Source organism: Lates calcarifer, linkage group LG12 (genome assembly GCF_001640805.2).
Source record: "Lates calcarifer isolate ASB-BC8 linkage group LG12, TLL_Latcal_v3, whole genome shotgun sequence".
NCBI lineage: Eukaryota > Metazoa > Chordata > Actinopteri > Centropomidae > Lates > Lates calcarifer.
Window position 1 is genome coordinate 3,101,625 of NC_066844.1, and position 17,592 is coordinate 3,119,216.

The 17,592-nt window shown below is 45.0% G+C and overlaps 1 protein-coding gene across 1 annotated transcript; it reads right to left on the reverse strand.

Moving 5' to 3' along the window:
- Positions 1–68: 68 nt before the first annotated feature.
- On the reverse strand, positions 69–6,161 carry pck1 (phosphoenolpyruvate carboxykinase 1 (soluble)). Its single transcript, XM_018678244.2, has 10 exons — positions 6,015–6,161; positions 5,327–5,603; positions 4,412–4,596; positions 3,169–3,372; positions 2,664–2,851; positions 2,392–2,554; positions 2,047–2,271; positions 1,783–1,914; positions 1,564–1,659; positions 69–1,223 (listed from the first exon to the last, which is right to left on the reverse strand). The coding sequence occupies exons 2-10, from the start codon at positions 5,548–5,550 to the stop codon at positions 766–768; spliced, it is 1,875 nt and encodes a 624-aa protein (XP_018533760.1). The 5' UTR covers positions 5,551–5,603; positions 6,015–6,161; the 3' UTR covers positions 69–765.
- Between the last annotated feature and the right edge of the window lie 11,431 nt (positions 6,162–17,592).

Here is a 17,592-nt window from a genome sequence, read left to right on the forward strand (position 1 = left end):
AGGAACAAGAGATAGAAACACAGTATAAAAATAAATTAAGGCACAAAATATGACAGGAACAGAAAACATATATTTTCCCCATGTTTGAGAGATCAAACATGGGTTCATTTACTCTTCCTGTGCCATACAAATCCATATGGCAAGGACAGTTTGATGTGCATTCATAATAAGTTATTATTAAATACCAAACTTAAGTTGTACATTAAGACAATACATTTGAACAACATGTGAATGAATGGAAAGGAAAAAAATCCTATTCAGATAAGCAGTCTTGGTGCCATCTGGCTGGCATTTTTCTGATGAGCACATATGATTCACTTCAACATTCCCAGCAGAATTTTAACAGAAGCATTTTCAGAGCAATAATCTCTGAAAGGGGAGGGATTCTAGCTAACATTTAAACGAAGTAGAAATTTAAAAAGTAGGGTCTATAGCAGTAAAAAAAATTAATCAAAGAAAAATATGCTCCTCTTTGAATTAATTTGTGAGGCTCCCCCTCTAAGAAAAAATCCTTAAAAATTAGAGTCCCTTATAAAAAGAGTCCCGCAGTAAAACAGCGACTAAAGATATTCTAGAATTACTCACAATCTGTTCTAGAATTAACAGCATGCTGTTTCAGAATTACTAAATTTCTGTTCTAGAATTTCTGATGTGTTGTTCTAGAACAACTATAATTCTGTTCTAGAATTACAGACAAGCTGTTCTAGGATTACCAACATGGCTGGAAATGCTAACACCTGCTTCTCTCCCTCTGTTCTTTCCTTCTTACATCTGCTTCACTCTCTGCTGCAGGAGCTCAAGCTGCCGGGCCACCTCGTTGGGCAGGTCATCGTTCACCTGCGTGGTGAAGTACTTCCTCACATCCTCCACCTCCCTTTGCCAGAACTCCTGATCCAGGGAGAACAGCTCATCCAGGTCCACGTAGCCCTGCAGACCCTGCAGGTTCAAAGAGTCGCGGCAAGGCAGGTAGCCGATGGCGGAGGGCATGGCTCCGGCCTCGCCGTTCACCCGCCTGAACATCCAGTCCAGGACGCGGATATTGTCGCCAAAACCGGGCCAGAGGAAGCCAGCGGTGGGGCTCTTGCGGAACCAGTTGACGTGGAAGATCTTGGGCAGCTTGGCGCCGGGGCGGTCAGCCATGCTCAGCCAATGAGAGAGATACTGTCCGAAGTTGTAGCCAAAGAAGGGGCGCATGGCGAATGGGTCATGCATGATTACCTTGCCTGGAGAAAAGAGGAGGGAGAGGATGGATGAGATTGTTTTTAGTTAGCTTCTACAATTCTCAAATATTACCCGTTGAAAATGTCACAAATCCAGTGTTGGTAGGTTTGTAATCTGGTTTCTCAGATGTGGATTAAGCTGTGACTGCTTGACTAAAACCCTAAGACAATTCTAATCCATGTCCAAGCAAGCAGAACTTCATGTTTTTCTGACTTAAGTTCAAAGATCACATGCTACTTTATGAATTATGAAGTGAAAGCCTTGATCCTCAGGCTGAGAAAAATCCTTTCAGTGGTGGTAAGGCTAATATAAAAAGTATGTGGTCAACTGAAAGATACTGACCTCTGTGCTCAGCTGCAGCGGTGGCCTCTGATCTCATGGCTGCGCCAACAAACACTCCATGCTGCCAACTGAAAGCCTCATACACCAGAGGGACACCTGAGAGGAAGCAAAGTTAGTTAAGTTAGATAATTCATTCCTTTCTTTCTCCTTGTCTCTCTTTTATTTGACTTCACTGCAATTTGTTCTAGTTTCCAGGTTTTCCACCTGGTTCCTTCTCACCTTCTGGTCTGCGCCCTCCAAAAATGATGGCCTCGATGGGGACTCCCTCTGGGGATTCCCACAGTGGGTCGATGATAGGGCACTGACCGGCTGGTGTGCAAAAACGAGAGTTGGGATGGGCACATGGTTCGCCTGGGGAAAGAGATAGACAAGAAGGTGAGATTTCAGTTTGTGATGTTTCTGTACAGTTTCCTTTTCTTAGCTGCACAATTTGCCCCCCTTTTCCTTTTTTGGCTCTTAAGTAATTAAACAAAACCCTCTTACCATCTTCTGAACTCCAGGGCTTGTTCTTCCAGGATGTGATGGTGATATCCTCAGGCAGTGACTGATCCATTCCCTCCCAATACACACCGCCGTCGCTGGTCTCTGCAACATTGGTGAAGATGGTATTTTTGACAATGGTTGCCATGGCGTTGGGGTTGGTTTTGGCTGAGGTGCCGGGTGCAACTCCGAAAAAGCCGTTCTCTGGGTTGATGGCACGCAGGTTGCCTAAAGCAAGGGAACATGGTGGAGAGAGTCAGAAGTGTCCTATCAGTTTGTATATTGCTAATATTTTTGTAGTTTTAATATCCTTGATGGTAAGTTGATGAAGTTGATAGTAAGTCTCACCTTGGTCATCAAACTTCATCCAAGCGATGTCGTCTCCCACACACTCGACCTTCCAGCCTGGCAGCGTGGGACAGAGCATGGCCAGGTTTGTTTTCCCACAGGCGCTGGGGAAGGCTGCTGCCATGTACTTCTTCTCCCCCGCAGGGTTGGTGACGCCCAGGATCTGAACATAAGAAATATTTGGTTTGGTAAGATCAGGATAGGTTGTTGTGGGAGGTGCTCATACACAAATTATTAACTTATATACATGTTGTTTCTCTCTCTTTCCTTACCAGCATGTGCTCGGCCAGCCAGCCCTCCTCCTTGGCGATACGTGAGGCAATGCGCAGGGCAAAACACTTCTTTCCCAGCAGGGAGTTTCCTCCGTAGCCACTGCCAAATGAGACAATCTGCCTGCGGTTTGGGATGTGGGCAATTAACGTCTGCTCGGGGTTACAGGGCCAGTTATTCACCAGGGGCTCTGAAGGAGGAATCAGTGAAATGCTTAATTTGAAGTAATGGACATTTGCATTTGGAGGGCAGAGGAAAAAATTACTGTTTTACTGTTTTAGCAGTACTACTAGCAGTTAATGTGTTTGAAGTAATAATGACAGCAACATAATCAGTAGTTGCAGTAGTATGTGTAGCAGTTACTGCTAGTCATCTAATACTAAAAGTAGTGTCAGCAGTGGTAGCATTAACAGTACTAAAGGATTAAGCAAGGCATCAGCAGTAACAGCAGTAATAGTACAAGTACTTTTCAGTGGTACTTCTACTGCTGAGTGAATATAAACATACTTTTGAGTGGCAGAGGACAGCCGACAGAGTGCAAACAGCGGACAAACTCGTCGTTTCCCAGAGCAGACAGCACAGCCTTCCCCATCCGGGTCATCACCCTCATACTGGCCACCACGTAGGGAGAGTCGGTCAGCTCCACTCCAATCTTAGACAGGGGTGAACCCACTGGACCCATGCTGAAGGGAATCACATACATGGTACGACCTGAGGACAGAGAGTCAGACACATTAAGTATGATTTCACTGAAGTTCTTGTGTTTAAATGTTACTTAAACTGTGGACTCAGCTGTTTGCTTTTTTAAGTAGTAAAAATTATATTAAATGACTTTTCTTCTCTCAGGAAAGTACAGTATATAATTAAGGAGCTGTCTGGTTTTGCTTTTACTTCAGATAAACTTCAAACTGTCACATTTACGTCTGTGTTACATAAGTAAAATATCAGTTATGTAAGAACTTACTCTTTCTACCACTGAATTCCTATGGTTTCCATGTATCAAATTGAACTGTGACTAATGTTTTCCATGCAAAATTGACAGAATTTGAAATGTGTATTAGCTGGCTCTAATCTAATAGCTGGTGCTCTTTTGATGTGAAATCCATGCTGTGCACATACTGTACGTCAGCAGTAAAAGCAACAGTGCTAAATGATGCTATATATCTGCCCAAAAAGATTTATATTATAGTCTAATGCCACATGACGGGTTGAAAGTTTTCAGTGTCTCAGTTTTTCTGAAATTAAAGCATAAAACAAATTAACAACTTGAGATTTTCAATTGAATCTTTTTGTTGAACTAAATGTAATCTGATTATTTGATTCATCTAGAAGCCGAACACACCCGGGATGGAAATCAAATGTTGCTCAGAGAGTTCTTCCCAACACTGTTGCAGAAGTTCCCATGAATATGTTGCACTTTGCTTTCACCTTCTGTTCATTTCTGACTGACTGTGCTGGTCTTCCATCATGTGAAGCCACCGTCTAGTTCTTCTAGTGTTTTAGGTTTCAGGAAGAACCCATGACCAATTTGTCTGAATTTTTTTGTTACATGCCTTTCTCAACATTATGATACATGTTGTAAGTGATCAGGCTTCATTTTTTACCTCTGAATTTTCACTTACTTTGGCACCATTACTGGTCTTTTGCTTGAAAATTACTTTGGCAATCATCAGTATGAGTAAGTAGTTTGCTCATCCTGTCTAATGAGAATTTAAGGTTAAACTGAATCAAACATCTTTCTCTGTGGTACCTTTCATGCAGCCGGGGAACCGCTGAGTCATGGCTTTGTCGAACTCTTCCGGGGACATCCAGCGGCCCAGCTGGCTGACTCCGCCTCCCAGCGGCGAGGGCACTGTGTCCCTCTGCTCCCTGGTCACAATCACAGTCTTGCTCTCCACACGAGCCACGTCTCTTGGGTCAGTTCTGGCCAACCAGCTGCAGGAGGAGGAAAGAGGGAATGGAGGTAGGGAATGAAAGAGGAAGATGAGGGAGGAAGGAGGAAGGAGATGGATGGAAGGGTCGAGGTAGACAGGGGAAAGCGGAGAGAGCAAGAAGACATTAGTTATTAATTAAAAAAATTTTTTTTACATTTTAGAATTTCTTCTTTTTTTCAAAGCAGAGAAAGAAGTTTAATGTGTTCTATGGCAACAAGTTTATGCCAAAGTAGTCATTTCACACCACAAAAAAGATGATATATATAATGTTTATGACATGTTATTTTTACACCTGAAGCAATGCTTTTTGAGAAAATGTTTGTGTGATTGCTGCTGGAAAGCAGGTGCGGTCTGCCAGAACAACCTGGACTTACTGGTTTGTGAGAATGTAGACCTTTTCCTGGTATGTTGTTGATTGAAACAGCGGACGCACAGACGTCTGATGAACTGATGCACATTGTCTTTAACCAAAACATGACTGTGCAATCTGCCAGTTACTTTGAGCTACTGCTGTCTTGCTTACAAAAACAGCCCCAGCTATGACTGCTGATAGTGAAAAATCCATATGAGACCTGGTACTGACCAGAGGCTGTCATGGGTAAGCATTTTTTTCATGTCACTCAGGTCGTGCTGTTTCCTTTGTGGCCCTTGCCTCCACCAAAAAATGTCCCCTGATAAAATACTACAGTTCTAACCACCTACAAAATGAAGCTGAACCCCAGCCAACCTACCAGTTTTCATATTTGCTGAGCTTCTTGATCATCCCCTGCTCCTCCAGCTGGGTCAGGATAGCGCGGTTCTCCTCATCTGAGCCGTCGCAGATGTGTAGGGAGTCAGGCAGGCACAGGGTTATGTTGGCCTCCACAAACTCCCTGACAGCCGGGCTGAGGGCACTGAGGTCGCCCTGCAGGATCTTGGGCCCGCTCTGGTTCTGGGACTGGAGCTGAGGAGGCATGGCGGATGAATTTGGAGAGAATAGATGGAGAACGAAAAGAGGAGAGAGAAAGTCTAGGAGTGGAAAGAGGGAGACATAAAAATGAGAGAAGAAAGGAAGAGAGTGGAGAGGAGAATAGAATAATGGGGTGAGGAGTAAAGTTAGCAAGAGGGTGACAAAGAAAACAAAGGAGATGAGGGGTATGGGGAATGGGGGAAGAGGGTGATAAAAAAAGACAATAAATTTTAAATATGTCATTTAGTCAACATCATTTTCCATCATTTTTGAGGTGCTAGATCCCATCTCATTTATACTATTTAGTATAAAAAACATGACATCAGATTTTGAGGAAATTTTGCAACCTCCAGGTCAGACAGACTCTGGATGATGCAACAGCATCCCTGTGCAGACTCCTACCCCACAAAACAAATATTCTTCCTCAAATTACACACAAGTCCCACTGAAAAGAAGAAGCATCGGGTTACCTTGAGTAGTTTGTTTGGAGCAACGAGGTTTTAGCTTGGCCTCATCAGACGAGGAGTCTCTGTTTTCAGAGGAGTTGAGGAGTTGTTTCTCTTGTATCTGCTGGAGAGGGTTTGTTCTTTTTATACCCTGGGATGTCCCACAAGAGGAGGGAGGAGGGGAGGAGGAGGGGGAGGGGGAGGAGGAGGAGTGTGTGAAGGTGTGGGAGGAGGCTCGTCCACTGGGTTATTTACATGAACCTGTTGTTCCATGGAGATCTGAAAAACACAGTGTGTTACACCGCAAGTGAATCATTTATCAGCAGCGGGACGTAACGTTGTCTTTACGTAGCTGGTTCCCTCTGCCCCCCAGCAGATAACTGATAGCTGACAGTTGGCTGAGATCCCAAAGAGAGGTAGACAGCTTTGTCCGCACCTCTACCGTCATTATATTTCTCTGTGACACACTCAATCATACAAGACAAAAGCTAGGATGATACTGTCTACGTACATGTACAATTTGTTTTGCCAGTTGAACCAGTCTGAAATCAGTTCATTTTGATTTATGATGCAATAAGAAAATCCTGCTTTTGCTGCTGTTTTTTTTTCTTTTCATGCAACCTGGAAAAAGTCAGAACTTAAATTTTATGTTCTGAGGATTAAATGAAAAGCACATTTGTCTATCTTTACACTTTCTGAAATAGTCTTTTCTCAGTTGCTAATTGTCTTGCAGCTCAGATAATCAGAGCCCTGAATGATGCTAGAAATAACAATTCTGCAATATTCTTTCTTCCTCTATCCACTTGGTGTGGCAACCTCCTCTCCTCTTGCAGCAGCTGCTCTTGAACTTTGACCCACATTATTAAGTGATGTAAGTTCAGGGTTCGACATCGTCAGACTGAACTGTGACATGGGCAGTGGCTTGGCTGACCTCCTTTTTATTGGCTGAGAGATGGAGGCTCGTCCTTGTGTGGTCAAGGGTCAACTGGGGAAATGCCTGTGTGTGTGTGTGTGTCAGTTGAAAGGAATCTGTGAACAAAGACAGACACATTTAGCCTTTAAAGGAAGAAGTGCTGACTTGAAATTAACTTTAAGTTGAAGTAAAATTAGAAGTATGATTACTTGTAGTAGCAGTAGTAGTTGTACTGTTCAGAGCAGTAATGATGGCAGTTTTAGTAGTACGAGTTTTGATGATCAGACTGTTGATTTACGTGATTTAAATGACAAATTCTCTGTGAGCTCAAGTGCTTTACTCAGTCTTTCTACTAATATGCTGATGTCTGCAGGAATTATTTGTGTTGTAATGGAAACTTCATTAAAAGTAGCTTTTATTTAATTTTAAAATCCTCTTCACAACTAAAATTAAGAAACAAAGTTATGGCCCTAAATTATGTTGAATCTTGCATATCTAGTTCTCTTCTTTCCCTCTGTCTATTGAAGTTGGCAGATTATGAAATTCTGAGAAAGAGAACAGATTGTGTGTGTTATGGTTTGGGTTAGTTTGTCTTTGTGTTGTGCTTTTTCTCTCTGTTCCCCCTTCCCTTTTTTCTGTTTGGTTGCAGAGCTGGTGTGTTGCTAGGGGTGTGGCTGTCTCCTCCTGCTGGCTGATTACACACACCTGTTTCCACTCCGCTCGTTCTCCCTTCGCCTTCTTAAGCCCGGCCTTCACCCCAGCCCTTTGCCAGAGTATTCCTTGCTGTATCCAGTGTGCAAGCTCTCAGCGCTACCTGTGTTTTTGGATTCTCCTGTTCTCTGTGGCTACCTGTGTTCTCCAGTGGCAGCGTTTTCTGTTCCTCGTGTCTTCAGTACTTTCTTTAGTCAGCCAGTCGCCTGCCACGCTGCCTGCCTATTGTTCCTGTGTTTTTCATCAGTGCCTGATTAAAGAGCCATCTGTTGGTACCTACCTGTGTGTGTGTTCTCTGCATTGGGGTCCTAAACTAGAGTTCATAACAGAATACTCTGGCCAAGCATGGACCCCGCAGAGATTGAGAGGGTAAAACTCGCTCTCACCTCTCAAGGAGCACGGGTGGGCCAACATGAGGATGCTCTGAAGGATATCACGGACAAGCTGCTCTGCCTGGCCTCCAGCATGACCCAACTCGACGCCCGCCTGGACCAGGTCTCCACGCAGCTTACCTCTCTGGCGGCTCCTGTTCCCTCTTCGGCTCCACCAGTCCATCCTCCAGCCCCGACTACTTCTCCTACCCTGCCCAGCCTTCCTCGTGAGCCCTTTATCCCCACTCCGGTCAGGTATTCAGGAGAAGTAGGGTCTTGTAGTCAGTTTCTCCACCAGTGTTCATTAGTTTTTGACCAGCAGCCCTTATCCTACTCAACCGACAGGTCCAAGATCGCTTTTGTTAGTAGCTTACTTTCAGGGAAGGCGTCAGCATGGGCAGTAGCCACAGCTAATGCTAACTCACCTGCTTGGCAAACATACCATTCTTTTTGCTGTGAGTTCCGTAGAGTTTTCGACCACCCACTCCGGGGCAAGGTAGCTGGTAACCGGCTACTCTCCCTACGTCAGGGATCCCTCACGGTAGCTGCTTATTCAGTAGATTTCCGCATTCTCGCTGCCGAGTGTGGGTGGGATGAAGGGGCTTTACAAGGGTTATTTCTGCGAGGGCTCAGTGAGGAACTCAAAGATGAACTTGCTTCTCGGGATGAGACCTCTTCTCTGGAGGAGCTAATCTCCTTGGCTATCCGTTTGGACAATCGCCTTAGCGAGAGACGCAGGGAAAGGGCAGTCAGAATTAGGGCCCCTTCCCTTCGATCAAAGTCCCCTCGACCCTCTGGTCCCATGGTACCTTGCCCTCCTCCGGAGCCACCTTCTGCCTGTACATCTCCCCCAGCTGCCTCTTCCTCCCCCTGCAGAGAGGAGCCTATGCAGTTGGGGAGGATGAGACTCACCCCCACTGAACGTCAACGCCGCTTCCTCCAGAGACTGTGCCTCTACTGTGGTGGTGAGGGTCATGTCCTCGCTCTCTGTCCCTTACGACCAAAAGATTTGGCTCATCAACCTCTAGGGGAACGTTGGTGAGCCGAACTTCTGCTGTTCCCCCATCCTCCAAACGTTTTTCTCTGAAAGGGACTGTTTCCTGGTCTAAAGAGGGCATTCCTCTCCCTGTCCTAGTGGACTCTGGTTCGGACGACAATTTCATAGACTCTGGTATTGTTTCCCGTTTTGACATCCCCTCAGAACCCCTTCCTGAACCCAAGGACGTTTTTGCCCTCGATGGTCGCCTTCTGGCCCATGTCACTCTCCGAACTATTCCTGTGTCCCTGCTCCTCTCTGGCAATCATCGAGAAGATATTTCCTTTTTCATAATCCCCTCACCATCTTCTTCTCTGGTATTAGGCCTTCCCTGGCTCAAGCTCCACAACCCACACATAGACTGGTCCACTCTATCCATTACTAATTGGAGTTTATTTTGTCACTCCCACTGTCTCCACTCGGCCATTCCCACCACCATCTCTGCTCCTGGAACCCCTAAACCCATAGATCTTTCCTCAGTTCCCCAGCAGTATCATGACCTCCAGGAGGTGTTCAGCAGGGACCGGGCTCAATCTCTGCCTCCTCATAGACCTTATGACTGCAGTATTGATCTGCTCCCTGGAGCCCCCTATCCATCCAGCAAGCTCTATAACCTCTCCAAGCCTGAAAGGGAGGCTATGGAGACCTACATCTCTGACTCTCTGGCAGCAGGTCTCATCCGTCCTTCCTCTTCGCCCTTGGGAGCAGGATTTTTTTTTGTAGAAAAGAAGGACAAGACTCTTCGGCCCTGTGTAGACTACAGGGGACTTAATGAGATCACTGTTAAGAATAAGTACCCTCTTCCCCTGATCGATTCTGCCTTCGCTTCCCTCCACCAGGCCACCATCTTCACCAAGTTGGATCTACGTAATGCTTACCACTTGGTGCGGATCAAGGAGGGGGATGAATGGAAGACCGGATTCAACACTCCTCTCGGTCATTTTGAGTACCTTGTCATGCCTTTTGGGTTAACCAACGCACCTGCTGTCTTCCAATGTCTCATCAACGATGTCCTCCGTGATATGCTCAACCGGTTTGTTTTTGTCTACCTGGATGACATTTTGATTTTCTCCCGCACCCCTGATGAACATGTACAACACGTCCGGCTAGTTTTGCAAAGACTTTTGGAGAACCGTCTTTTTGTTAAAGCCGAGAAGTGTGAGTTTCATGTCCCCTCAGTCAGTTTCCTGGGCTTTGTGGTGGAAAAAGGGCAGGTCAGGTCTGACCCTGCCAAGATTAAGGCAGTGGTTGAATGGCCCACTCCCACCGACAGGAAGCAACTACAGCGGTATCTTGGGTTCGCTAATTTCTACCGCAGATTCATTCGCGATTACAGTAGAGTGGCTGCACCTCTTACTAAGTTAACCTCTGTCAAATCACCTTTTGTTTGGTCCCCTGCGGCTGAGGCCGCTTTTACTAAGTTAAAGAGTTTATTTTCCTCTGCTCCCGTGTTGTGTCACCCTGATCCCTCTGTCCAGTTTGTTGTAGAGGTTGATGCCTCGGACTCTGGTGTGGGAGCGGTCCTGTCTCAACGGTCCACCTCTGACCAGAAACTCCACCCCTGTGCGTTCTTCTCCCGCCGTCTCACACCTGCGGAGAGGAACTATGATGTGGGGAATCGGGAGCTGCTGGCAGTGGTGCTGGCCCTCCAGGAGTGGAGGCACTGGCTGGAGGGTTCTACACACCCTTTTATTGTTTGGACTGACCATAAGAACCTGTCTTACCTCCGTTCTGCCCGCAGACTCAACTCCCGTCAGGCTCGGTGGGCTTTGTTCCTGGGCCGATTTAACTTCACCCTCACCTACCGGCCAGGCTCCAGGAACGCCAAGCCTGATGCCCTCTCTCGCCAGTTCTCTTCCCCCGTTGAAGGTCCTGCGGTGGACACCATTCTGCCTTCCTCCTGTGTGGTGGGAGCTGCCAGGTGGGAGATTGAGCAGCTGGTCCAGGAGGCCCTGTCTGATCATCCTACCCCGGAGGGTGGTCCTCCCAACCGCCTGTTTGTCCCAGAGCCTGTCCGTTCCCCTGTGCTCCAGTGGGGGCACTCCTCCAAGGTGGCATGCCATCCTGGGTTTCACCGGACCCTGGCTCTGCTTCGTCAGCGTTTCTGGTGGCCCTCCATGTCCGCTGACACTAAGGAGTTCGTCTCTGCCTGCTCAGTCTGTGCCCGGAACAAGTCTTCTCATCGTGCTCCTGCTGGTCTCCTACGCCCTCTTCCCATACCCCATCGTCCCTGGTCTCACATTGCCGTGGACTTCGTCACTGGACTGCCACCATCTGATGGTAACAACACCATTCTCACTGTTATTGACCGATTCTCCAAGTCTGTCCATTTTATCCCGCTCTCTAAACTTCCCTCTGCCCTAGAGACTGCTAATCTACTCATTCAGCATGTGTTCAGGCTTCATGGAATCCCCCAGGACATCGTCTCCGACAGAGGACCTCAGTTTTCCTCCAGAGTTTGGCAGGCTTTTTGCCGAGCTGTGGGGGCTACAGCCAGTCTATCCTCTGGTTACCATCCCCAGACTAATGGCCAGACTGAGCGGGCCAACCAGGATCTGGAGGCAGCCCTTCGCTGTGTTGCCTCTAATCACCCAGTCTCCTGGTCTTCCCACCTTCCCTGGATCGAATATGCTCACAACTCCCTGGTCAGCTCAGCCACAGGTATGTCTCCTTTTATGGCTGCTAATGGCTTTCAGCCTCCTCTCTTCCCTGCTCAGGAGACCGAAGTGGCAGTTCCCTCGGTGCAGGCGCACCTCCAGCGTGCCCGCCAAGTCTGGCGTGAAGCCCAAGCAGCTCTAGCCCGTACTGCGGCTCGGAACCAGAGGTTGGCTGATCGTCACCGCACTCCTGCTCCCCTGTATCAACCCGGCCAGAAGGTCTGGCTTTCCACCCGTGATCTTCCTCTCAGGTCTGACTCCCGCAAACTCTCCCCCAGATACATCGGCCCATACACTATCGACCGCATCATCAACCCCAGTGTGGTGAGACTCCAGTTGCCCCCCTCCCTCAATATCCACCCGTCTTTTCATGTCTCCCTGCTCAAGCCTGTCTCCACCAGTCCTCTGTGCCCTCCGGCCGAACCCCCTCCACCCCCCCGGATCATCGATGACCACCCTGCGTTCACTGTCCGGCAGCTGTTGGATGTGCGGAAGCGGGGTCGGGGCTTTCAATACCTGGTGGACTGGGAGGGGTACGGGCCAGAGGAACGTTCCTGGATCACTCGCTCACTTATCCTGGACCCTGAACTCATTAATGACTTTTACACCAGGCATCCCGACAAGCCTGGTAGGCCGCCAGGAGGCGTCCGTTGAGGGGGGGGTACTGTTATGGTTTGGGTTAGTTTGTCTTTGTGTTGTGCTTTTTCTCTCTGTTCCCCCTTCCCTTTTTTCTGTTTGGTTGCAGAGCTGGTGTGTTGCTAGGGGTGTGGCTGTCTCCTCCTGCTGGCTGATTACACACACCTGTTTCCACTCCGCTCGTTCTCCCTTCGCCTTCTTAAGCCCGGCCTTCACCCCAGCCCTTTGCCAGAGTATTCCTTGCTGTATCCAGTGTGCAAGCTCTCAGCGCTACCTGTGTTTTTGGATTCTCCTGTTCTCTGTGGCTACCTGTGTTCTCCAGTGGCAGCGTTTTCTGTTCCTCGTGTCTTCAGTACTTTCTTTAGTCAGCCAGTCGCCTGCCACGCTGCCTGCCTATTGTTCCTGTGTTTTTCATCAGTGCCTGATTAAAGAGCCATCTGTTGGTACCTACCTGTGTGTGTGTTCTCTGCATTGGGGTCCTAAACTAGAGTTCATAACAGTGTGAGCTGTGTGATTTGGGAGAACTGGTTAGAGTGTCCTGTTTTCTTTTGTTTTGTACATATTGTGATGATATTTCAGAACGTAGATTTCCATGAAATGGCAGAAAAAGAGAAGCAGTTTGATGCACAGACAGTGACAAGTTTGAACAGCTGTTTAATGTTCATATGTTCAAGTTTGTTAATATTGTCTCAAGCTTGAGAAAGAAGCCAGGGTGGATCACTAAATTAGTATTTATTGTGATTTACCTAATATCATAATTATGCAGTGCATATTTTGTTAGTGATTCAATAATTTTGACAAGAATCTAGCTTTTAATTTGAGGTCTTTTGTGAGCCCATGTTAGCTGAGCACGGTTGTCTGCATGACAAAAAAACTTCATTCTTTCTTATTATTTCTGAAGACAGTATTGGTGTTAATTTCTTGAAATATTTTTTTTTCTCTGGTCATGGTTTGAACTGTTGAGCAGGCAGAGTGTGAATGTGCTTTGTCTGGACTCGTCATCAGCATTAATGCAGCAGCCAGTCACTTCACAGAGGTCTGACTTAATACTGCATGAGAAGAGGAGCAGACAGGAAAGAAAACTGCATGATAATGGGACTTTAAATTACATAACAACCTCTCTTAAGGTGCTTTATGAACAATATTCTCAATTGTGCAATACCCTGTCAGCTGCCATAAAAACAGACAACAGATCTTTAACCTGGCTGCCAAACTTTAATGACACACAGAATTAAAAACTTGCTGAAGTGTTGAAGACAGACCAGGTTTTTGGATGAAGTGGTAACAACAACGGTGGTAATAGTAATGACTGGTGAAAGCAGCAATTGATCTAGTGGAGGGACTAGCTGTTGTAGCTATAGTGACATTAAAGATGGCAGCATTTGTCCAATAACAGTAGTGCTTAATGGTAACAGATGTCTGTGGATGTGTGAATAAGCCAATAAGCCACCATTTGCTACCACATTTACCTCACTAACTTTATAAGGTGATGATATGTCAGTGGTTTGTTTGCAGTTTGTTTGCAGGCCCAAAGAGGCAAAGAAAACTCAGTTAGTGTTGTTTTACCATAAACACATTACATAAAAAGTTTGTACCTGCAGTAACTGATCTTTTGGCCACTTGGGGAGGAACACACACTGACATATCATCAACTTTGCTTGTAATTTGAAGTTTTGTTTCTGGTGACCTGGTGAATAAAAGTCCAATATTCACTCTCTTTTCACTCTCTGTGTTGGTGTGAAATATCTGGCTCTTTAGTGGCTACATCCTGTGCTACAGTCTGTTCAGCAGCTTGTCACTAACTGTGTTTGGTGCTGAGCAGGTGGTGCACATTTGTTTTTCAGAGATTTTTCGGTAAAAACAGCTGCCAGCTGTGGCTGAAAACGATGCTGTGAGAGCAGTGAGAGAGCACCAGAACAGTGAAGTTGTAGGCGGGACAAATACACAATGAGCTGAAAGTCATCATGAAGCTCAGGGAGGAGCTGCAGATTCAGGTGATATTGTCTGTTGGTTCGTCATTATGAGAGACTCCTTTCACTGGCATACAAAACCCCTTTCATTTTTCATTTTAGGGTGATCTTCTTGAACCATAAGATCACTTTGCTTGTATTTAGCTCTCTTCTTTTTGCATCCTTGGTCCTGTTTCTACCTCTGAGATATGAGCCTCACTTTGTTGTTGTCATGCTCAGCTGTGTAAGAGTTGTGTTAAGTTACTGCTAATGCAAACAGAATCTTCTATGCTGTTGCTGCCTCAGTTGAAAGCTTTCCATTGACAAACCTGCGGGATGCTTTCCTTGTGAAGAGGTCATTGGACACACGTCATTTACAGCATAGCCAGAGGTGGTGTGTTCACACTGTGCAGAACCTGTGCAGGCCTCATGACTGCATGAGCTCTGGTTGCGTGTCCAGTTGTGCAGTGTCTGGTTCAAATCCAGCCCCCTTCTGATACCTGGAATATCAAATCTAATCCTGCTGCTGCTGACTCTTGTAAAACACTAAATGATTATTTTCAGAATATTTGTCAAAGCCAGATAGTTAAGTGTTAGAAACAATATAGCTGCAAGTTCCCTCTTGACAATTTTTAAAAGAAAATTACAAAAGAGGTTTTGCATGTATGTTATGAGGGAACATTTTAAATAGTTTTTTCGTACTGACCAGAAATGGTGGTCCACACTGACTGTCCACTGGTGGTGAGGTAGGAATGTATGTATCTCAGAGTAGCTGAGACCATTTACGAGCTTTCTGGGACAAAAACACTGATAGGGCAGCGCTGACTGAACAACTTTCATCAATAAAACTTGCTCAGCAACAACTGATAATATTATTTTGTGAACCATGTATTTGTGTGTGTGTGTGTGTGTGTGTGTGTGTTTGTGTGTGCATGTGTTAGCGTCTGACCAGTTCAGCAAGAATACTTTAAATAAAGTGGTGGCATGTAATTTTCCACTTGATTTTCCACCTGATTTTCCCCAATCAGCACTGCAAAGTTACAGCTTCACATTTCATATTCTGTATTCTGTGACAGTCTTTCAAATTCAAAATCATTAGCTCCCATATTTCTGAAAATGATGATGAGAAAATCATTGTTTAAATTTTGTGAAGAGTTGTGGTAAATTACATTTTATCTTCCCATTGTGAAAAACAAATGAATGTCATCAGCAGTGTGACCTTATTGTGAGAGCAGACATCGCAGAACAAAATGTCCCAAAGTGATTATGACACCCTCTGATATTGCTTATGTCTGCACTGTATATGTTTAACATGAGCTTATATATTGGAAGCTTCCAGTGCATTACAGTGTCAAACATCAGCCAGGGTTTTGTGTTAAATTGGCACAAAGAGATATGATATCTCCAGTCTTTCCTGTTGTGGCTCTGGTGAAGTAATTTGACACATGAACATATTTAGACATTCATTAACTCCACTTATCGTGTATTTTACAAAAACTGCTGATAATTAAAATTGATGCTACATATTCAGCCACAATAAGGGACTGAGCCTGGAGAAAATGCCAGTGAATTGAATGCATTTTTCTATGAGCAAAGGCAATATATTTTAGTCTTTCTCTGGGGAAACCTGAGCTTTTTTAACAGCAGTAACTTTTAAGTCAGAGATGACAGCTATCAGGACACTGTTTTTGTTTTGACTGCATGTTTTGTATGGGCTAATGTGAGGTGTACAGTATACAGGCAGATACATTTCTTACTGCTCCGTACATATTGTGTCATCTCTTTCCTCTCAATATATTTTCTGCCCAAGTTAGCTAACTAACTAACTAACTAGCATGCTTATTTAAAAACAAGAAGTGCAACCAATGGTCATGATAACTTCAGTTACAACATATACTCATAAGCAAGTATGCTAGCCATATAATCAACTGTGCTACTGTCAAAAAGTCACTAATGGGTATTTTAGCATATTAGCAGTGTGGTTGTATGGCAGTGTCTCCTGCTCAACTGGTTGGTCCACCACTTTTAGTCCAGACAATTATCTCAACAAGTATTAGAAGGATTGCCACTGAATTTGGTGCAGACATTCATATCCCACATAGTGACTCCAGTGAACATTTTGCACATTATAGTTTTGAAGTAAACATAATTGCGGCCATATTACATCTTCTATAATGTCATATAATGTTGCTAATTTATGTATTTGGCAAGTTGCAAATGCACTGATCTGTATCAGTATGTTCACAGACAACATATTTGTTTTCCATCAAAATATCAAACTATAGATAACCAAAGCACTTTTGTTGCCTAAATCTTACCACAGAAGGGACTCTGGATGCACTTTTTATGTCTGCCATCCTCCCTGCCCACCTCCAAAAATACATTACTGATTGTATACATGAACATGATCCAGGCAGTGAGTTAATTGCCACCACAATATAATTGATTAAACAGTTCAGTTGTATATGAATGTAATTTCTACGGGAGTTGAAAGAATTCCTTTCACCCAGGTACTTTAAGTCATAAACTGAGTATATACAGAACCTAATCTATGCTTTATCTAAAGATAATCTTATATCACAGGTTTATGGTCGGAGGAAGAAAGAGTTTGAACAGTTGTATCTGTAAAGGGAGAATTCCCAGATAACACAGCATCGGTATATGAAGTACAGACAGGCAGTTAACTGAAAACACCAGCGGCTGTAAGTTCATAAAATCCCTTGAAGCAGTGAAACACACCAGTACTGAAGGCTGAGTATATGAACTGCAGTAGAAAATGAAGTTCTGTCCTGTCATAATTAATACTATCAACATCTGACCAGTGGGTCTATGTCTAACCCAACTAACAATTGTTTTAATTACAAATTAATCTGCTAATTATTTACTTGATTACTTGATTAATTCCCTGAGCCAGGTGACCTCTTCAGATTGCTTGTTTTTGTCCAAACTTAAAGGTCTTCATTTTGTTATCACATAATAATTCTAAGAAATCCAGTAGAGTTGCATTAGTGTAACAGAGCCTTTGCTGTATCTCAGCATTTAGCAAAAGTGTGTCAATCAACCTTGATCTGATCTGTGTGACGCATGATTCAAACCCTATAACAAACAGCAGCTGCAATAGACGAGGTTAAAGTACCAAGTGCACTGATGTAAAGCCACATACCTGATAACATCTGTGGGGAGGGGGTTCCTCATCAAAGGAGTAACAACGTCATACAGGCTGCAATTTGTGGTCATTTGCGACAATTTGGAAATGTAGACAGGTCAGGAAAACCTGGAGAGTTATGAAATCTAGATAGTCTTTTTCCAGGCATAGACATGTTTAAGAA

What these genes read in the sequence shown, in the direction of transcription:
- pck1 (XM_018678244.2), bottom strand. Translation starts at nt 5,550, where the DNA reads ATGCCTCCTCAGCTCCAGTCCCAGAACCAGAGCGGGCCCAAGATCCTG. An exon ending in CTCAGCAAATATGAAAACTG is followed by an intron (nt 4,597 to 5,326) that starts GTAGGTTGGCTG and finishes CTCCTCCTGCAG; the next exon opens with CTGGTTGGCCAGAACTGACC. An exon ending in GGCTGGCCGAGCACATGCTG is followed by an intron (nt 2,555 to 2,663) that starts GTAAGGAAAGAG and finishes TCTTATGTTCAG; the next exon opens with ATCCTGGGCGTCACCAACCC.